A 19257-nucleotide genomic window follows, 5' to 3' on the forward strand; every position below is an offset into this window, starting at 1 on the left:
AGTCCTTTTCTTCTCTCTTTCTCAGCCTTCAATCCTTTCCCAGCGTTCTTCGTCCACCTCCTCTCGACTCTGGCTTCCCAAGTAGTGGTGGTTGGCTCCTTTTATAGGACACCCGGAAAGACTCCAGGTGTCAAATGTGCTTCTTCCGGCAGTACTTTTGGGTGAAGCGGAAGTGCTGCTAAATAGGGCTCAGCAAAGGTCCAGGTGCCCCCTGGTGGTGGCCATGGGCCCCAGCAGGGTTGGGCTTGCATGCTCCAAAACCGTGGACCCACTGCAAGCCAGTAGAAGGGCTGCCCTCTAAGCATTCCGGGGGAGACAGTGTCTGGAATAAGCTCTCTCCCCTGGTCCTTCCATGATCGAGGCATCCTGGCTGGGTAAGGGCCCTGGCGGTCCACCACAATGCACTAAATTAGATTCAAAAAGTTGTGAAAAGTGCAGGACAGAACTATCACTGTGCAAGCAAATCACTTGTGTGATACTGGCTGCAGAGAAAAAGATCTGTGGCCTCCCCCAGACAAAATGTGTACTTCAGCAGTTCTTTAGTGAACTGTAACTTTTTACAAAATTTGTATTCACATTTATTGTAGTGATCGACAAAAATTATTAATATTACTGATAGAAAACAAATCCAAAACAAAGAAAAAAGCACAAAATGATAAACTCACAACACAGTCAAGTTTTGCACATGCTGATGATAGTGGTGTGAAAAGCTTCCTGAAAGTTTTGTCCTACCAAGATGGCGATATATGTGTAGATTTTTAGAAGCTGGTAAGGGTCTCAGAAGAAGATGTTTTCCAATCCAGATGAAATCACATGAACAAGCAGGCTATAGGACAAGAAATAAATTCCAAGAAAACTGTAATCTACTGATGAGTGTAATTGTAATCCAGTTGTGCAGTGAAGCACACTTTTTATGATCCACATTTAAAGCTTGCATCCTTATCTATCACCTAGCAGCTCTCGTGGCTACTGACAAAGCTGCTTAATGACACGGTACTCCCGGAGTTGATAGAATTTGGAGTCCATTTAAGTGTTGCTGCTACAGCGTTGTCTGTGGTTTTCCACAATAGATCTCAAAACTCTCCAAATTGTTTTGAGTTCATTATTGATGCTAAACCTGTCAATAGACAGATCCACAAATCATAAACCCACAAATTGTAAGAGTCGACCTGTAATAAGATACAAATTAACTTACAAAAGCTTCAAGACCAGACCAATGTCTAGTAGATTCCTGGAGGAACTTATTTTACAACTTATTTCTTTTAGAACTTTCAGCAGCTTGTAATAATGTCTCTTCTCCATCCAATGTATCAACTTTTGAAAAACCAGTTATTAAAAACTTATATTAAAAACTTCTTATTTTGTTGTAACGAGGATGTGTAAACCATGCCATCTCCGTATGTGGTATGGTCTGGGGGGCATCAGTGAAATGCAGGTGAGATAGGGACTTTATTCACTTTTTGATTTTATACTTTTCCTAATAAAATTAATTAACCAATAATTTAAAAAACATTGATTAGTAATAGAATAATGTCTACAAGATACTTTCAAAAGTTTTGCAGATTAATTTTTAGAAAAAACAAATTGTATTTTATTAATGTGAATATTTGTGTAAAGGCCAGTGAAAAATATTGGCCCACATTAACCTTATTATTTGATGCGCTTGCCACTATATGGGCTTTCAAGTACATCATGTTGAAGTCTGTGTGTTCAGTATGGGTTTTATTTTTTTCTTCTATATTAGAAGGTTAACTACAACAAATAATTTGAAGTGCTACCTTCAAAACTGATTACTACAACTTATGGAAGGCTGTTAGAATCCTGCACATTGTTTGTCACAGTCTTCACATTCACTTCTTATTCTCTGTTAAATATTGCCAGTACTCGGGCATTGTCTGTGTGAAGGTTTCGCATTCCCTCTGAGAATGAGGAGGTTGCATTAATTGGCTTAGAGTTGCCAAATTGGCCCCAATGCTACTGCGCGCGCCTGCGTGTGTGTGTGTGTATGTGTGTGTGTGTCTTTCTGCAATGGACCAGTCAGTTCCTGCCTTATGTGCCAGGATTGGCTGTATTGGATTAAGCGAATTTGAGATTGCATGAATGAATGAATTAATTTGCCATTTGAAGCTTGCAAATGCACTAAGCGTACAATGAGTGCAGTAGGTGGTTTGACTACAGTGCTTTTAAAAAAGGTTGTTGGGTGTAGTAAGGTTACAGAGATGGCATAAGGTAAAGGAAGAGGCTCTTTGTGCAATGGACATTAACGGGGGCTCTCCAATCATCACTGCAGTTTTTTTTTTTGTATTTTGTTTTTGCACCACCACAAGTTTTTTTGTAAAACGAACTACCTGGAAACCTGTGTGGGCACCAGAATAAGATGATTGTGGCAAGTTTTATTTTCCCAGGGCATTAGAAGGCACCCAAGGTTCTCAATTAGAAAATACAGTGGTGAGGTAGCCCAAAATTAATAAGAAACGCTTTGCTGTTTTAAATATAAAAGAAGGTTCCGGGGTTCAGAAATCCCAGAGGCCTTCAGAAAACAAATTGACTTAGTGTTTCCCTTGGATTTCTGACTGTGAGTTATGCTGTTGTACATTTATGGTCTGCTGAGATGCAAAGTCTCTAGATTTGTTTTAAAGACTAGTAGGAAGAGCTCAGTCTGAAGCACCATTTGTGTAGTGAACACTGTTATGACAGTTATAAAGCACAAGCAATAAGCTACTGTACCTTACTAAAACAGTGCCCAACAAAATGATTTCCTCTTCTTAGTATTTGTCCATTTTACACTTCATTTTAATGAAAAACTCTAACAGTTGATGCATTCACCACTTTCTAAGCACTTTCACTGTCAATGTTGTCATGAGCCGTGTTTGTTAAACTTACTGATGATAAGAGAGGAGTAAACCCCACTGGATTCGCTTCTCCTCAACTTTGGGAAAATCATGGAAATGTTTGTTAACTCTGTGAAATGCATTCAAGTTAACAAGGAAGCAGAAACTGAACTAGTTTTGAGTGAATTATATTGGTGCCATAATCTTTTGAAATGTCTGCTATATGATGGACCAATTATTATGGCCAAAACTGTGACCCAAGTTGTGAGACAACAGTGCTAACCCCTGTGCACTGTGTCTCTCCAAGATAAAATTATCGTCTCTCTCGAACCAAAAAGTTCAGTTTGTTTGTTTTTTTTTCCCCCTAATACTTTTGCTCGTTCACAGCCGCTACTGGTAAATAAGCACAACACTGAAGCACGATGGATTCTTCGCTCCTTCTTTTTTCGTTATTAACTACACAGCACTTTGGGTAATACTATTAAAGATGTAGGCTTAGCATTACACATAAGGCTGTTACAAATCCATACACAAAGGCATTACCTTTAAGACACAAATACATTGATGCATTCCCAGCTTCCTCCTGTGTGTGCGTTTTGTGTTAAATGTATTCAGAAGTTTTCTGCAAATTTTTAGCACACTACTTGGATCAGCATTATAGTGCCCATCCAACATTGGCTGCTACAGTTCTGTGATGTCATGTTGGCCTCAAAAGCTGTCATGAGGCGCTGTACACAGTATATATTTACTCTGAAAAATGCTTTGGTGAATTTCACTAACTAATGACTTAATAGTATAAAGGAAAAAAAAACTTAATTGTAACTGAACTAAAACCAAACTGAACATTAGCTCTTAAAATACATTTTCACCTGATCCTGAAACACATTGTAAAATTACCAGTTTTATTATATTACCAATGTTAAATAAAATACTGTAAGACGCTAGGGGTCGCTATTGCTCCTTTAACCCCAACAGACACAGGACACAGGTTAAAAGCACTAAGAAGTATTTTAATATTTTTCTTCTTTAAATAGTGCCTCTCTAGCACCACAGCCATCAATAAACAAGGACATAATCAATAGAACACACAATACTCTCTCTATAAATCTCTCCTCCACACCTCCCAGCAAGCTTTGTCCACCTACATCCGACTCTGGCTCTCTTGCTGGGTCTTCAGCAGTCCTTTATATAGTGCCTGACCCGGAAGTGCTTCTGTTCTTCCCACGTGACTTGCCAACACTTCCGGGTCAGATGGAGAACTGAAGTTCTTTTGCCCGAGTATGCCATGCATGTGGCCTACCAGTTGAACTGTTAAACATCTAAGCACGAGGTCTCTGTTTCAGTCTCCATTGTCTACGGTTCTACTCGGTAGTTGAGATTTTTGAGTCCCACAAGTGTCAGCTATATAAATGAACGTCAATTATTGAATCTTTAGAACACCACGCATATTTATACTGCTGCACTCCGTGCATGGAACCTTCCCAAGTGGCATGGCCTAGCAGCTCAGAAGAAACATTGAAACAACTGGATGTATAAGCCACAGTGCAAATAAATATATGAATGTAAACTCAAATACAAATGAATTATTGCTCATTGTGCAAGTTTTTTTATTTATCAAGGAAAAATGTTTTTTTAGTGACACAAATCCAAATCCATGCATTTTTTCACTACAATTACCCCTTTGTCAGGGATTCATCTGGCTGTGTTATGGTTAAATTCATCTTTTTTTTTACAATGTTTATTTTTATTTCTACATTAGCTGCTAATGCAGAGACTGGGTACTGAGATACAAATACAAACTAAACTGTGTGACAGGTGCACTCCCAAATTAGGCAGGGCTCATGCAGGCTGTTATCACTGTCTTAATCTGAATTTAAACCAGTTTACCTACAGGTGTAATTTTGTTAAAATCTTTCCCACACTGCAGGAGCTTATTTCTGCATGGCCATCTGGTCCTATCAGTGGCTAAATGATGAAAGAAAGCAAAAATGTCCCTGCCTGTTCCAGACAGCTTGTCATTCACTGAGGCTTCACATCAGTTGGGCTGTGAGAAGAGAACACGATATGCTAAGACACCCACTGAACTATTGATTTTTTTTCAGACACTGAAGATCTAATTAAAACATTTTTACCTTTTGTGAAGGGAGAGACAGTTACAGGAAATGTGAAGGGCATGTTACCAAATCACTAATTCGATAGCTTTTATTTTTCATTATTTAAAGTATAGGTGCTGTACGGGGGCAAACTAGTTAGTGGTGCCACCTCACCTCTTTAGATGACTGGTTTTGAATCCTGGCCTTGTCACTTTCTGCATGAAATCGGCATGTTTTCCCCATGCTTGTGTAGATTTTTCTACAGGTAGTATGTTTTTTTTTTTTGTCATAAAAACATATGTGTGATTGTCCCGGTGTGTATGAGACTGCACTGCAATGAACTGGAATACCTTGTATGTGTTGATTGAGGGAAAATTTCCACCAGAATTGTACAGAGTATATATACTGTAGATAACAGATACGAAATGTGCCTTGGGTCATGAAACCTTTTACTAGACACCAGAGAGAAGCAGTGCTTTTCCCAATACTCAATAATAATAATAATAATAATAATAATAATAATAGTAATACATTTTATTTATATAGCACCTTTCCTATGCTCAACATGCTTCACAGAATTCCAAAATGAACAACAGGGGATATTCAATATTGGATACAAAAATAATACACTAAATAAAGAAAAATAAAGGAAATCCAAAGCTTTAAATTATAGTAAGAGACAAAAATACCAGAATAAAAATACAAGATGTATAAATACTATAAGAAAACCTTGAACAAATAACATAAGTTGTGATACAAATGCAAAACATCTAGAGCACCTGGACAAAGATGGTGAACTGAAAGAAGGGTCAGAATGTCAGGGTAAGTTAAATGTCTTCCTGAACAAGTCGATTTTAAGTTGTTTTTTTGGCATTGGGCATTAATGATTATGCAGGTTAAAAGTATCTTAAATGTCCTTAAGGCCTGCATACATCACTAGCTCACTGTTTCCCCATCAAACTGTAGGTTGGGGGGCTGAAGCCTGTGCCTGAGTCATTGGGCACAAGACAGGAACCAACTTTGAGCAGAGCGGCACACTCAAAGCAACCCTCATCAGTCATTTAATCTAACTTAACCTGCATGTATTTGGGCTGTGAGAGGAAAAACCCCAAAACTGGGAGAAAGACCTGCATCCACACAGTGATGAAAGCATGTTGATTTTACCCAGGAAGTGATAAACCCACAATTCAGTTGCTGGAGCCGCAAGGCAAGCAGCACCACTCTTTAATCAAGGCATCATTGAGGCAATCAGTATATGCAAGAATTGAAAACCTTCAGACTAAAAATGTGGCTATAGATATGAAAGGCAATGGAAGACATACCAAATGAAATCGTATGTTCACCATCACCCACGCGTCTCTGCCTTGTCATCCTCCTCCATTATTTTGCAGACATCTTTGGCATCATTTAGCCATCTTTCTTATTCATCCCTGTCATTGTATCATCAGATTCTCCTCTGAAAATTCTTTTCACTCTTTTGTCATCTGTCATTTTTTCATGCATCTAATCAACTTTAGCATATTATTCTTCATTACAGTTATCAAAGAAGGCTGCAGGTTGAGTTTCTGTATTTACTTATCTATGTAAAAAATGAATAAAGTGGGTTCAGTGAAGGGATGAATGGATGACACATTTTCCTTAGAATTTTACTTTTGTAACTGCTCATTACATTTTCACCATCTTTCCACTTGTAGTACAGGGTTAAGCAGAATTCATTGCAGGGGGTCTCAATTGTTTATCTCACTTTAAGCTTTAGTTTCCTTGACAACAAAAACAATTCCATGGTGTTCTTTTTTTATGTCTGGTGATTTTGCTTTATTTAATGTTAGTGGTAAAGTAAGCCTTTTAAATTGATCAACTCATTGAAAAACACATTCAACTGTAAAAAAAAAAGGCCTGTCTCTTGAAAAGGCCAGAAGTGCATTGTTTTTTTCTCACTAAAACTACTTCCAGTTCTTCTTGTCTCATTTTCCGCATTGATTGAATTGTTGGCTTTGGAGGGTAAATTAACTTAACAGTTACCGACAACCACCCATGCCTAAAAAGAGTGCAGTAGAGATCAAAAAAGAGTTAGGGAGAGTATTTTATTAAATGTCACAAAATATACAAGGAAGACTGACGGTAAGGAGTGTATACGACACAAGTGAAAAAGCAATCTGTCGCCCTCTGGGCTTTTCCTCTATTAATCCTCTACCTGAGTATCCATCCAGCCATTTCCCAACCCGCTGAATCCTAACACAGGGTCACGGGGCTCTGCTGGAGCCAATCCCAGCCAACACAGGGCACAAGGCAGGAACCAATCCCGGGCAGGGTGCCAACCCACCGCAGGACACACACAAACACACCCACACACCAAGCACACACTAGGGACAATTTAGAATCGCCAATCCACCTAACCAGCATGTCTTTGGACTGTGGGAGGAAACCGGAGTGCCCGGAGGAAACCCACGCAGACACGGGGAGAACATGCAAACTCCACGCAGGGAGGGCCTGGGAAGCGAACCCGGGTCCCCAGGTCTCCCAACTGCGAGGCAGCAGCGCTACCCACTGCGCCACCGTGCCGCCCTACCTGAGTATCAATTCTCCTAAATCAGTATGAGTGTACTTTTCAAATATTGGGGTAACTTACTTATTTTATTCTAGTCATGGGTTAATGCTATGGGCTTGGTCAGCATATATTAGCAAGGAGGGAAAAGCAGTTGGAAGCTAACTTCACATCAAACATGACATGATGAAATGTAGTCTTTAATCTTTTGAACACCTATAAAAATAAGCCAGGTATTTAAGAATTTTTAACCAGATGTTCTAGAGCCCTAGGCAGTAGATGCTTTAAAAATAAATGTGACTGTTAGACGTGATAAGATCTGATCAGTAGAGTTCAAAGAAATGGAAAGCGTTATGTATCAGCTGTTCATTTTCCTGTATGAGAAAAAGCCCAAAACAAAGAAGTTTAAATGGATCCTAGTAATCATAGATCAGTAAGTTGTAACTTTATATCATGTTAAAATATTGCAACCAATTGTCAGAATTAGATAAGAAGGCTACTTACATTAAAACAAAATTCTAAAAGACACCCACATGGGTTTAGAAGACATTCCATTCCATCACTGGTCCATAATGCCTCTTCTTCCTCCTCCTGTAAGCTTCATTAACCTACTGTATATCTATTCATTTATACACTTTCAAGTCCACTTATTCTAGTTCAGGATCATGGGAGCTGAATGCTGTCAAGGCAGTTCCAGGCACTAGTCAGTTACCAACCCTGGATGGTGTGCTCAGGCATTAGACTAAACTTAACAAGGGCTAGAAAGTCTGTTGTTTGTGATTGGAATGTTGATTTAGGTCAAGTGATCAAGACAGCAGTACAAAAGTTGATAAATAACCTCCTGGCATTGTGCTAGTTGTTATAGTCCTACAGTTCTGTGTGTCTGTTAGTGACTTAAACCAAAGCTTGAAAGAGATATGGTAGACACAGGAGGGCTGAAATAACATGTTGAAGAAACTGTGCGAGTGTTAGAAAAAAAGCAATCAAATAGTTAAACATTGGCCGTGCAAATGAAATGCAGAGTGTCCAATTGGCATCTGTCCACTCGAAACTGTTCTATTTATGTTAATTTGAAATTTAACTATTGCGGTGGGCTGGCGCCCTGTGCCGGGGTTTGTTTCCTGCCTTGCCCCCTGTGTTGGCTAGGATTGGCTCCAGTGGACCCCCATGACCTTGTAGTTAGGATATAGCGGGTTGGATAATGGATGGATGGATGAAATTTAACTAATAATAAATAGGGAGGACAAGTGCAAGACTTTGTTATTTTTTTTTGAGCCCTTGCTGCACAATTTTCTTCCCAATCTGTTACTACAGGAGACTTTAGCCCCTCTATTGGGCTCATTTCAGGCTGAGCTCCACAAACACTTCTCAGGCCTTTGTTTGGCTACAGAAACCCCAGGCTATAATTGCACCTCATTATTTCCTCGTAACCCCAAATTATCAAGTTGTCCAAAATGACAGGGTCAGTAGGGCCAGCTGCATAGTCTCTTAACAGCATTACTCGGGGAACTTGAAATTAACTTCTGCTTGTCATCTTTCCTCTTCTGTCTCCCTTGCTGGCTGTCTCAGCAGTGGGTCAGGCCCCTCTAGAAACTTCTAGGCTTCAGTTGTCCTGGATGAGTATTTACTTTTCATCTCATGGTGTGGTGATCCTGCTTGTTTCCCTTCCTAGGTACTTGTAATAAGCAGATGTTGCAAATTCAAAGCTGGTAATCAAGTAGTAGCTCGTGCCAGTTTAAAATTATGGCCTACATCTTATAACAAACAGTAAAGATAAGTCTTTCTGAAGACTTTTAGCCTTGTCATTTCCTACAATGCCTTTGGCTGTCATGGCAAAGACCTTCATTTAGCAGATGGGAAACATAAACTGGAATTATAGAGGATGGACCATAGTCATGTGACTAGATGTAACATTTCTCTCTTTCTGTTTTCATGGAAATGACCACAGAGGCATGTAGTTTGGTGCATGCTTCCAGTACAGTTCTGAAAATAAAGTGAAACATACTCTGATTTAGTCCCTCATTTAGTTTCCTAATTTTTCATCATTTTATTCCCCATGGTTTGTCCATGCTCCCAGCTTGTGCCTCACACTAAGGTAAAAAGAACATACGAGTATATGCAAATTAGTGTTGGTTGATGCTAAACTTTTGACCAGCTTTTAGTCCACAGTACCAGTACCAAAAAGCTTCTGAAGTGAATAACAAGTAACTCCAAATCCCTCCAACTGCAACCTCCCTTGTGCGGCACACAATTGCTCGTCTCCCTGGTGCACTGCAGTACACACTGTTTACCTCTTAATAGCTGTGATGTCCAAATCATGTCAAAGGGATAAGGGGTGGTCCCTCATGAAGTCCAGATCGCTTCAAAGAAATTAGGGTGAGAGGGTTCCCCGTGAAGTTCTGATTGTGTCGTGAGTGAGTGCTAAGGGAATGGGTGGCGACAATTGAAAGCTAACATTTACTTCCGGTAATTTAAATATATACTATTTTCATATTTGGGGTTTTCTTTATTTTTCCAGTACTGGTATTGTATGATATATATGCATATGTACTACATAATATATGTTACATATATTATACCTATATAATCTTTATATATAATATACTACCGTGGCTGTTCATTTGTCTGTCCAAGATTTTAAATCACCTTTAGCTCGCAAACCGTTTGACCTATTAACCTGAAATTTGGTACACATATACTATTTGATATCTACTATCTGGTTTCGGGGTGATGATTGACCTCCAAGGTTATTCCTCTTTTTATTTTTATTTTATTTTATTGTAGAATCAACTTTTGGCAGAGTCGAACTGACCTTTCAGATTGCTTGGAGGTACTAGACTCACAGTCACACACACACACGGACTGTATTATATAGTAGATGTATTGTATACATAAATGTTCAATTTCAAACAAACTATAGATGCCATTACTCTCAATATGACTTTGTGGCATTTATTATGGACTTGCCTAAAATTTGTTAAAACTGTCAATTATGTCTCTTTCTGTTCTCTCAAATTTTCTTTAATTTTGCTGGATTTCTTGGACATTGAAACAAATGGTGATATAGATAGATAGATTAATAGATATAACTATCCCAGGAGGAAATTTGGCTTTTTACAGAGGCTCTTTAAATAAAAAAAATACACAGATAGATAAATAAATAAATAAATAAAAATACACACTTGATTTGGTCTGAACACATGCCAGAAAAACCATGAAGCAAGAAAATTCAAAAGAAAGAAAACTTCTGACTTGGCTGTCACAGTCCCAGTGAGGCATTATGCAGGTGTATGGCTGTTGGTATGAAGGAGACCCCGTAGTGTTTCTTGACACACTTTTGCTGACTAATTCATTGGCTGGAAGTCCTCATTGTTAGTGTTTCTGAGAGAGGATGTGCTTCATTGTTTATAATGGTACACAGTTTTGTTTTAATTCTCTCCATTGCTACAACCTCCAGGGCTTCCAGAGCGGGTCCCATAACTAAGCCTGCCCTTTTATTTAGCTTGTTGATTTGGTGAGCCTCACTTAAGTGATGTTACCTGCCCAGCACACCACAACGTGGAAAATCACACTAGCCATCACAAAGTTATAGAAGATGTGAAGGATGCCACTTCCTACATTAAAGGAATGCAGTCCCCCAGGAAAAAGAGACTGCTCTGCCATCTTATATAGTTCCTTTGTGTTCTGACACTAGACCAACTTGTCATTAATGTGGACCCCCAAGTATTTGTATTAGTGCACCACCTCAACATCAACTCCTTGAATAGTGATCAGCCCTAGAGATAAGATATGGTACCTTTATTTTCATTGCATAACACATACAATGAGATTCCAATACACTACTTGAAACAATACTTAAAAACACACACATCTAATATCAAATATTGTCATATATACACCTCACACATTAAACAATTGTTGGCATATGCCAAAAAATCAAAGTTTTTTTAATATTGTACAAGTTATCATAATAATAACTAAATAATAATGATGAATATGATATTTCACATTTATTTCTATAATGTGTGTGATTTCATTACAGAATTTAGTGTAGTAATTGCTTTGGAGTAGAAACTGCTCATCAGTCTTGTGGTCTGTGCTGTAATGGACTTGTATGTCTTCCCTGAGGGGAGAAGTTCAAATAGTTTGTGTGCTGGGTAATGGAAATCCTTTATAATGCAGGACGTCTTCTGCAGACATCGAGGTGTGTAGGCGTCCAAGGTGTGTTGGTGATTTTCTCTGCTGTGTTCATGATTCGCTGCAGAACCTTATTGTCAGCTGCTGAGCTATTACCATACCACATGAGTAGGACATTAACAAAGATAGAGAAACACCAGAAGCTTTTGTGATAGATCAGCCTTCCTGAAAAATCTCAAAGTAAAGTTGCTGTTGTCTTATTTTTAAGTCTGTGTGTTTATTGTCCATGTAAGATCTTCTGAGATATAGTTACACATGAACCTAAAAGTAGGGATTCTCACCACTCTGTCACTGTTTATATACAGTGGCTGATGGCCATCCTGCTTCTTCCTGAAATCACTGATCAGTTCTTTAGTTTTTTTGGTGTTAAGTATCAAGTTATTCTCTATGCCCTAGTCTGTTATTCTTTGCACATTCTTCTTGCAGATAAACTCGTGATCAGCCCCACTATTGTATCATCTGCAAATTTTATAATGGCATTGGTGTTGTGAGCTGGTGTGCAGTCATATGTATACAGTGTAGCAGTAGATGTTCTGATCCACCTCTCGAACCCTCAGGTACGACTCCAAACACCAGGTGAAAGTCCAAGACTTCTTTTATTATACAATAATTCCGTACACAAAGCACCCTCCACTCCACACTACTCATATAAACACCAATCAATCACAATACTCTCTCTCCTCCGCTCCCAGACACTTAGCCACCCTACCTCCCAGTTCAGCTTAATGTCTGGGCTTTCCCAGAGTCCTTTATACTCCCTGACCCGGACGTTTACCTGCCCAACAGTCCACAAGTCCTTATTCCTTCCGGATCAGGGTAAACAGTCCTTTTCTTGAACCTGGAAGTACGTCATCTCTCCTGTTCACGTGACCAGGACGTACTTCCAAGTTATAGGGCACATACGAGTCCACGAGCCTCCCTACAGCGACTCCCGGTGGTCCCCAAGGTATCCAGCAGGGCTGTGTGTAGAAACTACAAAGTCCATGAGGCCCTGCTGGAATTCGGGGCCCGTCCATGCTGTCGGGAGAGCTCCTCCTGGTGGCCTAGGGGTGAGGGCCGGAATATGAAGCCGGCCATCCATCACAACAGATAGTAAAGGGAAGTGCTGAACACACATCATTGTGGTGCTCCTTTGCTGAATGACAAAGTGGGTGAGTGGTAGGGGCCCATCCTGACTGACTGTGGCCAGTTTGTTAAAGAGTCCTGTACCCACAGGGAGATGTTATGCTGGAGGCCTAGGTCAGACTTCTTGGAAAACAGTCTGCTGCCTATGATTGTATTAAAGGCTCTTTGAGGCAGCAAAAGTCAATAACCATTTCCTTGGTTTTACTGATTTTATGATGCAGACAATTCTCTTTGCACCAAGAAACAAACTTCACCACTGGATGGCGTACAACATGGTGTACAGACAAAACTGGATACATGCATATGCACAAAAAAATCCAGATGCATAAAACTGTATGTATGCCAAGTTCCACGCACTTTCCCTGTACAAATCCCAATGAATGTGAATTTTAACCCACGTTCATGTGCCTACAACCTCACCCCAACTCCTCCCAGAATGTCACTTATTTGAATATGAAAATCAATATAAATATCCCCTTCAATTCAGTGCTTTTATTAAAAGACAATGGTAAAAGCAAACAAAAAAATTAATAATTTCAACAAATGTACAGTGGAGGCAAGGAAAAACATGCAGTGCTATTTGTTGGCTTAAGCAGTGGTATAAGCAACAAAAGGAAGTTATGGAGTTGTACAGTGTGGCAGAGACACTCGAAAGTTCAAGTTCAGAAAGTCGCACAGAAAGTGCCTGAAATAAAAAAGAAGTGGTCAGATATCAAAGTCACCGTGAAAAGGGAGTCGGAGCCAACCATCTGTTTATTCTGTTTCAGACAATATTACAAAAGCTGACCCCGTGTCAAGGATGCGACTCCAGGCGGTAATGGTGCTGCTGTGTCCAGCACATCTTCAGATGCAGCAGCTGCACACATACCTCTGCCTCGGAAACTGCTGAGCGACCATCTGGCTGGGTGCTGACGGACTGTTCTGGAGTTACAAAATGCAATAGTGGATGCTATAAGAGATGTGGCCAATGAACTAAGAAATATAAGGGCTATACTATGTGATATTGACCACAATTTAGTTGAATTGATTAAAAAAGAAATGCTGGATCATATAAACTGTTTTTACATTCTGCAAATTACATATAAATTATAATGCTGTCCGGTTTGGCTGATCATTTTGTGGGTCAGGGTCAGGTTCATCATACCGCATCTCTTCAAGATCTTGCCTGACGAAGGGGCCTGAGTTGCCTCGAAAGCTTGCATATTGTAATCTTTTTAGTTAGCCAATAAAAGGTGTCATTTTGCTTGGCTTTTTAGTATATTTTAAAATACTCTGAATAACGTACTGTAAGACCCATTTTACAAAATATATTACAATGTAGTTTTAAAAAATATAAATTCTAGTGAATATAGTATAAAATACACAGAATTTTAGAGTATATAGAAATTTCAGTGTATTTCAATGTATATTTGTCATTTTTGCATATTGGAGTATATTTTTTAAATATACTGTATTAACCTGGCATTGAAGGTGTCCTCCAGTAGGTCCAGTATCTCCTACTGAGGACTACCCCAGACCACGGCACACATTCTGAACCCAGTATAAACCTGGGACACATAAGTCATAAGGCTGTATAACCTGCAGTGTTTTGTCATCAGTACAGTACTTGGTCTGTAAATTGAAATTCAAAGTGAGCAACTTCAGATAATTTGTACATAAAGCACTTTCTTAACTCATAAACATTCTTCACAGCTTATTACTGTGTACTTTAATTTAATACTGCACGAGAATCTGAAACTTTCCACTAACAGAAAATTTGCTTAAGAACAGATACTGTAATATTCCAGGTCAATTTATAGTTACAGTTGTTCACCTGACGTTAGGTTTATTCATCCCTAGAACATACATATTGAACACATACATGTTTAACCAACTGCAAGCAGTGTAACTTTGTTTTTTGTCAGAAACCAGTAAATATTTCAGCAGGGAATATATTGTAGCCTACATATGCTATGCTGACACTTCTACTTAGTTGTAAAACTTATAATGAGCTTCAGGGAGTTCAAAATGAATTGGATGCATTGAGAAGCCATGTTTAACTTGTTTCTGGGAATGAAAAAGTGTCACTGTTTTCATTATTATAAAAAGAAAAAGTATTACATTGACAGAAATAGAATAAATTTTCCAAGGTAAAAATTAAAGTGATACAAATTTAAAATGAAATTCTGTTTCTGTTTTATATATTGCAGGCACTGGATGGATTCATCATCGCTGTGAATACGGATGGAAATATTATATATGTCTCTGACAGCATCACGCCTCTCTTGGGACACTTACCAGTAAGCAGAAGAGTCTCTTCTTAGCAGCTTCAGAGATTTCTTCTGTTAAATGTTAATATTCTAGTTAACACTGAAAATTTCTGAAATGTCAATGCAGAACAGGTAGAATTAAAAATAGGTTCTATTTCATTTTTGCCTATTTTCATTACAGTATACTATTGCAATTCAATTTAACATATTTTGAGAAAGCCGCAAATGTCACGGAGTAGTTGTCTTCCACACATATTTAAATTACAGTTATGCTTTGCAGAGACTTTCCAGGAGATGCATTGCACAAATGTAGACATTGCATAAAGTCAAGCAAGTAACACAGTTTTAGCAGATTTCATGATGTCTTCTCAGTGGTCTTGCAATGCTGACTTTGCTGTTTACAAACTTAGAGTTTTACTGGTGAAAGGGCAATTATCCACAATCCACTATTGTGACCAGTAGGCATTCCACAGAACTTAGCTTCTTAGCTTAAGAAAGCCCTTTAAAACTCAACTCAGCCATTAATCTGTTTTTTTCTTAACTTTTCACAATGTCAACAGTCTGTTATACACAGGAAAACAGTATCATAAAGCAATAGACCAGTGTGAACAGAGCACAGAACTTATTCTGACTGTTATTACAAAGAGACTTGGACAGCATTGGGTAGATTTGTGGCAGTTGAAATTTAGTGTAAGTAAATGTAAAATATTATACATAGGAAGTAAAAATGGTAGGTTTGAATACTTAATGGGAGGTCCGAAAATCAAAAGTACACCTTATGAGAAGGATTTAGGAGTTGTTGTGGACTCTACTCTATCAACTTCCTGACAGTGTTCAGAATGTGCTAACAGAATGTGAGGTCATATAGCTCCCTGACGTGGAGAGTACAAGGCCAAAGAGGTTACACTTAAGCCTTATAATGCACTGGTGAGGCCTCATCTGGAGTTTTGGTCTCCAGGCTACAAAAAGGACATAGCAGCACTAGAACAGGTTCAGAGAAGAGCGACTAGGTTGATTCCAGGGCTACAGGGGATGAGTTATGAATTATGAGCCTTTTCAGTTTAAGCAAAAGAAGATTAAGAGGTGACATGATTGAAGTGTTTAAAATTCTGAAGGGAATTAGTCCAGTGGATCAAGACTGTTATTTCAAAATGAGTTCATCAGTAAAACGGGGACACAGTTGGAAACTTGTTAAGGGTAAATTTCATACAAGCATTAGGAAGTTTTTCTTTACACAGAGAACCACAGACACTTGGAATAAGCTACCAAGTAGTGTGGTAGACAGTAGGACTTTAGGGACTTTGAAAACTTGACTTGTTTTTTTAGAAGAATTAAGTGGATAGGACTGATGAGCTCTGTTGGGCTGCATGGCCTGTTCTTGTCTAGATTCTTCTAATGCTCTAATGTTTTTGAAAGTAGAGTTATTGTTATGCAAAGTGTTTATTTTATTGTATATTTAATTTAGCATGAATAAACGAAATGTGATTAGGGTTTTGGTGTACGATCATAGTTGGGTTTTTTTTTGACCCCACGCCTGCCTTTTTCATCTCCTGGTCCAAAAAATGACATTTTATATTTTTTTCTGTGTTTATTTCACATTCAAGAGAGAAGTGATTCATTTCCCATTTGTACAAATTGATGGGATTTTTGTTGACTTCATAACACATGTTCAAATGTGCGCACGACTTAAAAATGACTGTGTGTCAAAGGCTAGTTTGAAAGACAGTTTTACCATTTGACTGTGCCCTCTAAAATGTAGCAGTATAAGGGGGAGTAAGTAGAAATATCAGTAGCAGTATTAATATTGTCACATGTACAACATACTGGGGAATTCTTACTTGAAGGACTGGTCAACAGACAACACATCACCATTCTGTGGCATCCTGATAAACAAGAATGTACCAAAACTCTATGTCAGACAACATAAATAAGTGACTTTGTTAACATAAATGGATTCTTTTCTTCCATCTAAGTGTTATTTTTCCATTCATAAAATAATAAGTACTGTAATTTTTTGTTGATAGTGATTCCTTTCATCGTTTTCTTACATTGTCAACCAGATGTGAACAGATTTCTGTTGTTCCTGGAGCAACATACCAGTTACTTCAGGTCATTTATGTGCAATTTGAAAAAAGCAACATTCTGCATTTGACCTTGCAAACAACTGATGTATAAATATGAGTATGCATACCTTACACTGGACTGGCTTCTCATCCACATTTATTTCCTGATTGAACCCAGGAGATCATTTTGCTGTTTTTGTTCTTACCTTTCAAGCTTCTGTGGTATCTCAAATTCAGGACTGTGTAGTCACCAAAGCTCAATATCAGCCAGTATGTGTGTATGTCATGTGATCTAGCAGGTAGGCACTGGCAAATAACCTTCAAGGTTTCTGGTTCAATTGAACACTTGACTCCCTATGTGTCACTTAGCCCACCTGTAGTCAAAACTACATATAAAAATAGCACTGTATTTCCATAATTATAAGGCAGCTTGGGATGGTGTTTCTTTTAGAAGGGTGTTTCGTGATTGTTGTATTTTTGTCATTTGTTTTATGGATATGATGTTGCTAACTTCTGGTAGTGATTGGAAGCATTATTTCAAAAGCCGTGTTTAATCTGAAAGCTCTGATTTGGCAGACCATAACTTGACAATCTTGACCTTGAACATGCAACACCTAAGCTTTTGTTAGTTAACACATACTGTATCTTGTGCTTAGAATTCACTCGTTACTTATCTTAGTTTACACTTTAGTCTGCCCAGTTTCAAGTCTTTCTTTTTGGAATGTCTAAGTTGCATAATTTGGTTCAAACCTTGGTGAAAACGGTGCTTCAACATTATACTGAAAAGGCCCAGGGGCTGATCGAGTTCATTAAGAGTAAACTTTATTTGCAGATCACTACTATTGGCAAAGGCTATGCTCATACAGGAAATGTCATGTGATGGACACCGCTTAGCAACATTCCCAGAGTTCTTTTTCTTAAAATTTGGCTGACAAACAGGCCTATACTCTCTCTGCACATAGACATCCTCTCTAATATCATACCAGTATGTGATAATTGATGACTTTTAATTGATACTTCTCTTCAGAGTCAAATAGAGTAAATCTATGAATCAAGGTGAGTTTTTTTGTGTCTGCTAGTAAGAATTCTATTTTAATTGTACAGTAATCCCTCCTCCATCGCGGGGGTTGCATTCCAGAGCCACCCGCGAAATAAGAAAATCCGCGAAGTAGAAACCATATGTTTATATGGTTATTTTTATATTGTCATGCTTGGGTCACAGATTTGCGAAGAAACACAGGAGGTTGTAGAGAGACAGGAACGTTATTCAAACACTGCAAACAAACATTTATCTTTTTTTCAAAAGTTTAAACTGTGCTCCATGACAAGACAGAGATGACAGTTCTGTCTCACAATTAAAAGAATGCAAACATATCTTCCTCTTCAAAGGAAACAGAGAGGAAAGCAAACAAATCAATAGTGCTGTTTGGCTCTTAAGTATGCGAAGCACCGCCGGTACAAAGCTGTTGAAGGCGGCAGCTCACACCCCCTCCGTCAGGAGCAGGAAGAGAGATAGAGAGAGACAGATAAAAAAAATCAATACGTGCCCTTTGAGCTTTTAAGTATGCGAAGCACCGTGCAGCATACTTAAAAGCTGCACACAGAAGGTAGCAACGTGAAGATAATCTTTCAGCATTTTTAGACGAGCGTCCGTATCGTCTAGGTGTGCAAACAGCCCCCCTGCTCACACCCCCTACGTCAGGATCACAGATAGTCAGCGCAAGAGAGAGAGAAAGAAAAGTAAGTTGGGTTTCTTCTCAGCCATCTGCCAATAGCGTCCCTTGTATGAAATCAACTGGGAAAACCAACTGAGGAAGCATGTACCAGAAATTAAAAGATCCATTGTCCTCAGAAATCCGCCAACCAGCAAAAAATCCGCGATATATATTTAAATATGCTTACATATAAAATCCATGATAGAGTGAAGCCGCGAAAGGCGAAGCGCGATATAGCGAGGGATCACTGTACTCTTCTTTTCCTGTTGTTTTCACAGTCCAGCGCATTTACCTGTGTGGACTGAAGAATCATAGTTTTCATATTTAATATTAAGACATGTAAGAATCAAGATACTCCAAGCTATTGAAAGCTATTGAAAATGGGTGGTTTATTATAATATTTATTCATTTATTATTTAGTTGTTCCATCTATTGTTCT

At 38.6% G+C, this 19257-nt stretch overlaps 1 protein-coding gene across 2 annotated transcripts in view; it reads left to right on the forward strand.

Annotated features, from left to right (window-relative positions):
* LOC114650755 (neuronal PAS domain-containing protein 2-like) overlaps positions 1-19257 on the forward strand; it is a 285173-nt gene that overhangs the window by 123847 nt on the left and 142069 nt on the right. For both annotated transcript variants that reach the window (XM_028800579.2, XM_051926184.1), the window contains exon 5: positions 14981-15070. In XM_028800579.2, the coding sequence (XP_028656412.2) occupies positions 14981-15070 (90 nt within the window). The remainder of the gene's footprint in view (positions 1-14980; positions 15071-19257) is intronic.

Source organism: Erpetoichthys calabaricus, chromosome 4, assembly GCF_900747795.2.
Source record: "Erpetoichthys calabaricus chromosome 4, fErpCal1.3, whole genome shotgun sequence".
Classification (NCBI taxonomy): domain Eukaryota; kingdom Metazoa; phylum Chordata; class Cladistia; order Polypteriformes; family Polypteridae; genus Erpetoichthys; species Erpetoichthys calabaricus.